Below are 4,698 nucleotides of genomic sequence, written 5' to 3'. Positions count from 1 at the left end.
CCTCCCCCTGTTTTAAAGTCAGTTGATCAGCAGCCTGAATTCCATCCGCAGTCTTCATTTCCTTTTGCCACACGAGGCAGGAAACGCACAGGTTCCAGGGAGCAGAAAGTGGCCATCTGGTGAATGGAGGTGGGAAAGCATTATTCTAAGGTCACACCGCAGGTAAGTGCCAATGAGCCCTGAGTGCTGAGCCCATGAAACTTACTTGCACAGGCTGTTCGTTTAAACTGGAGACAGAACTGAATCTATGGGGCGGGCGTGGGGTGGTGATGTTTTCTCTCAATATTATCAGTATTGTTATAGAAAAATGTGGAACAATAGTTTTACAACGAGCTCTTCGTAGGCCCGGCCACTCCTAGAACAGCGCCTCCCGCCAGAGCCAAGCAGCTTCCTTTCCCGCAACCCGAGAGACGCCCGGCCGGGGCGCCCGCGGAAACCGCCCGTGGCAGGGCCAGGAGTCAACGCGTGTCGCTTGGAAGGCGGGTGAGCGGCGCCCCGGGAGGACGGAACGCGGCGTGTGGCCAGGGAGCGGGCAGGTCCCCAGCCCGCGCGGGACCGAGGGGCAGACGCGCTCCAGCGCCGCCCCACTGCAGCCCTCGGGTCTCGGGACGCGGCCTGTTAGCGGGGGGCGGGTTCCCGGAGTAGGGACTGGGCGGCCTCCTTGAGGTTACTGCGCGTGCGCTTCATGCATTCAGCCAGTGTCTCACCGGCGATCCCTTTTCCGGGGTCGTTTGCGAAACTCTCCATTAGGTTTTGGGGTTTTATTGTTTTGGTTTTTGTGCCATGGACGCACGAAAGGACTTCTAGATATAGTAGACACGTTCAGAGTATATTCGGGTCGTGTGATGATCTGGTGGGTGTAATATCGAGTAAGGGCAGACAGGACCGAGTCTCTAAGAAAAGTCTTCATCTGAGAAAGAAAGAGAAGTCTGGTGGCCCTTGATTTTCAGTCTCTCTCCGTGGCATGGCATAAAGACCCCTGGGAAAACTGGGGTCTGTTAAGCCATGTAATACCAGGGGTCAGTTTGAAAAGTGGTAAAGGACTTCTACTTGCCTAAACATGCCCAAAGACCTAAATTCTCCTGGAAAGAATTGTTTTTGAAGACAAAGCATCTGAATGGTTATACAGAGAAGTTATTTCTAGCATTCTCTGTTAATTCTATGATAAGCAGGAATACAAACCGGAAGTTTTGCAGGTTTATTATGGGTTTTAGTTTGCAACTTTTGCTTTACCTTTCATGCTTTCTCTGCCTTATAGTTCTTTTTGGTGTGGTTTTTAGAGACAGAGCACTAAGTAAGCTTCTTGAAAAATCAAGAATGAATTACAGTGTTTTTATTTCTGTATTAAAAATGCATCACCTTTCTAAGATTTAATAATAAAGGTTTAATAAGCTACCACTTAGTTCAGAACCTTCTGTGTACAGGCAAAGTCTTAGGAACATCATTCATTCATTCATTTAGAGACAGGATCTTGCTCTGCTGCCCAGGCTGGAGTACAATGGTGCAGTCATAGCTGACTGCATCCACACACTCTTGAGTAAATGGGACTATAGGTGTGTGCCACCAGACCTGGCTAATTATTTAACTTTTTGCAGAGACATTTGCCCAGGCTGGTCTTGAACTCCTGGCTTCAAGGAATCCTCTTGCTTTAGCCTGACCTGACCCAGGAACTTTATTGTTATTTTCTCTTATGTGTTAAGCAGTCCGAGTAGCTGCTTTGTCCTGGACATGTAGAGGGGGAAGCTGAAGTCAAAGATTCCAGATGTGTGTTTAGTATCTCTTTTGAGTCCCAGGCACCTCCAGCTCAACATGTCCAAATAGGAAATCATGTCTCCCCTCTCCCCCATGTTTTGCCTCATCCCTGCCACACTCCCACTGGAAAGATCAAACATACCAAAAGCCACATGCACAACCATTATGCCTTTCCTCTCTCAGGAAATGGTATCACCGTTCATCCAGTTCACGCCAGGCTTGCAACATTACCTCCCCGCTGCTTGTCCCGAATAAATTTATCACCAAGAATCTTGTCAACTTGTCAATTGTTACCACATACTTACTATTTCCTTCCCATTTTTTCATCCCCATTGCCACTACCTTATTCCATTTCATTGTTGTCTTGCCTTTTCTATTGTAAAGGCTTCTAACTGGACTGTGTGATGTGGCCTTCCTGCCTCTCCACCACCTGGTCTATTCAATCAGTAGCCTGAATGAGTGGTTTTTCTAATATGCAAATGTGATGATTATATTGCTTCAGCCACAGCCCACTAATTATCCTGAGGATAAAATCCAGCCCCCTAAATTTAGCTTACAGTAGCCTTTATATCTTACCAGCCTATTACTTTCTTCTTTCAATTTCTGGAACCAAACACAATCTCTTTAGCTCTTAAATATGTGATTCCTTCTTCCTTGATCATTCTTTTTTTTGTAGAGACAGAGTTTTGCTTTATTGCCCTCAGTAGAGTGCCGTGGCATCACACAGCTCATAGCAACCTCCAATCCTGGGCTTAGGCGATTCTCTCTCCTCAGCCTCCCAAATAGCTGGGACCACAGGCGCCTGCCACAATGCCAGGCTATTTTTTTGTTATAGTTTGGCCGGGGCCAGATTTGAACCCACCACCCTCAGTATATGGGGCTGGTGCCCTACCCACCGAGCCACAGGTACTGCCCTACCTTGATCATTCTTTTCCTCCTCTTTACCAGCCAACTTCCATTCATCCTTCAGGCTTCAGTTTAATATCATTTCCTAACTGCCCTGGATTATTTCTGCTATAGGCCAGCATAATTCTTTCTATAAGACTCACCACCTTACATTAGTCAAAGATGATGGTTATTTTTGCATGGGACATCTACAGCGGCAGAGACCATGAGAGATTTGTTTAGGATTATGACATCCGATTCAGAATTGGAGCTCAGTGTCTACCTATTTGATGAATAGTGTACCATAAGAGAAGAAAATTTCTTCTCCACTATTTTAGGCTCAGAATATGGGGCCGTGTTCTGAGGGCCATGTATAATAGACTAACAAGGGACAGATTAACAGGAGAAAAAGGTTATTACATATGCATAAACATAAAGAAGTATTAAAACCAGGAGTTTTTATACCATTTTAACAAAGAGTGATGAATTATGGAAAAAGAACTAGACAAAGGCAGGGGGAAGGTTGGGCTTCTAAGACAGATTATAGGAAGATAAATATGGGGAAACAAACAAGACAAGGGTTATTTAGTTAAGTGTGTTATGCCAACTCAAGTTGGTGCTTTCCTCTTGAGAAGAGTTTTTTTCCTAGGGACTAGACCAGAAGACACATTTACAAACGGAAATTTGTTACCTTGTAGGTAGGAAAATTTATGCCCTGTATTTAACAGAAGTGGGGAGGGCAAAAAGCAAGTTGCTTTCAACCCTAAACAGTTCTTACAATAAAGTAGCATGTTTGGAGAGTGGCATAGCCAGTTCATTTTAAAAGGAATGAGTTGCAAGCTGGGCACAGTAGCTCATGCCTGTAATCCTAACAATTGGGAGGCTGAGGCAGATGGATTTCCAGAGCTCACAAGTTTGAGACCAACCTGAGCAAGAGCAGTACCTCATCTCTAAAAAAAATAGCCAGGCGTTGTAACAGGCACCTGTAGTCCCAGCTACTTGGGAGGCTGAGGCAAGAGAATCACTTGAGCCCAAGATTTTGAGGTTGCTGTGAGCTATGACACCATGGCACTCTACCAAGGGCAACAAAGTAAGACTCTGTCTCAAAAAAGAAAAAAAGGGAATAAGTTGCTGTTGTCTTGGTGAATTGTGCTATTTTGAATTAATTTTGCTTTTTGAAAGTAAATTTAATTCTCAATTGTTTGTTTTTGAAGGTAGTTTGGGAGAACCTGTGCTGACTGCATGAGTGGATTGTAGCTGTGTGGTGCCCAACATGGATGACTACGTGGTCCTGAGAGTGATTGGGGAGGGCTCCTTTGGCAGAGCCCTTTTGGTTCAGCAGGAAAACAGTAATCAGATGTTTGCCATGAAAGAGATAAGGCTTTCTAAGGTCACTGATAAAGAAATTAGCTTACATTGAAAGTGTACATGTCATTTGTTTAAGAGAATAATTTCTTAATGTTTAACATGGAATATCTCCTCATGCAAAAGACAAAATTGCTTTATTCATTAGCTATATAAGGGCTTGATGTATTTTATATGATTCTTAGGTTATTATAATTAACAAAGGGAGAAAAATTTGGTGGCGATTATTGTTTATTTTATCTCACTGAGTTATTGGTAATAATTTCCACTTTTTTTTTTGTAGTTTTTGGCCGGGCATAGGTTTGAACCCGCCACCTCCAGCATATGGGGCCGGTGCCCTACTCCTTTGAGCCCCAGGCGCTGCCCAATAATTTCCACTTTTGTATACCAAGTAGTGTAGGAACTCTCTGCCAAAAGCAGATCAGGGACAATATTAATAAAATAGGGACATAAAAATAAAATGAAGAACAAAGACCTAAAATGCTGACTGGGTGCAGTGGCTCACGCCTCTACTCTTAGCACTCTGGGAGGCTCAGGCCAGTGGATTATTAGAGCTCAGGAGTGCAGACCAGCCTGAGCAAGAGTGAGACCCAGTCTCTACTAAAAATAGAAAAACTAGTTGAGTGTGGTGGTGGGCACCTTAGTCCCAGCTACTCGGGAGCCTGAGGCAGGAGGATCACTTGACCCCAAGAGACT

General features: G+C 44.5%; 1 protein-coding gene across 2 annotated transcripts in view; it reads left to right on the top strand.

Moving 5' to 3' along the window:
- Positions 1 to 444: 444 nt before the first annotated feature.
- Positions 445 to 4,698, top strand: part of NEK3 (NIMA related kinase 3) — a 28,504-nt gene continuing 24,250 nt past the window's right edge. For both annotated transcript variants that reach the window (XM_023508083.1, XM_023508082.1), the window contains exons 1-2: positions 445 to 483; positions 3,852 to 4,027. In XM_023508083.1, the coding sequence (XP_023363851.1) occupies positions 3,911 to 4,027 (117 nt within the window). In that variant the 5' untranslated portion in view covers positions 445 to 483; positions 3,852 to 3,910. The remainder of the gene's footprint in view (positions 484 to 3,851; positions 4,028 to 4,698) is intronic.

This window comes from Otolemur garnettii, unplaced genomic scaffold (assembly GCF_000181295.1).
Source record: "Otolemur garnettii isolate 467f Iridium unplaced genomic scaffold, OtoGar3 scaffold00221, whole genome shotgun sequence".
NCBI classification, from domain to species: Eukaryota; Metazoa; Chordata; class Mammalia; order Primates; family Galagidae; genus Otolemur; species Otolemur garnettii.
This window is presented reverse-complemented; position numbering and strand designations above follow the sequence as displayed.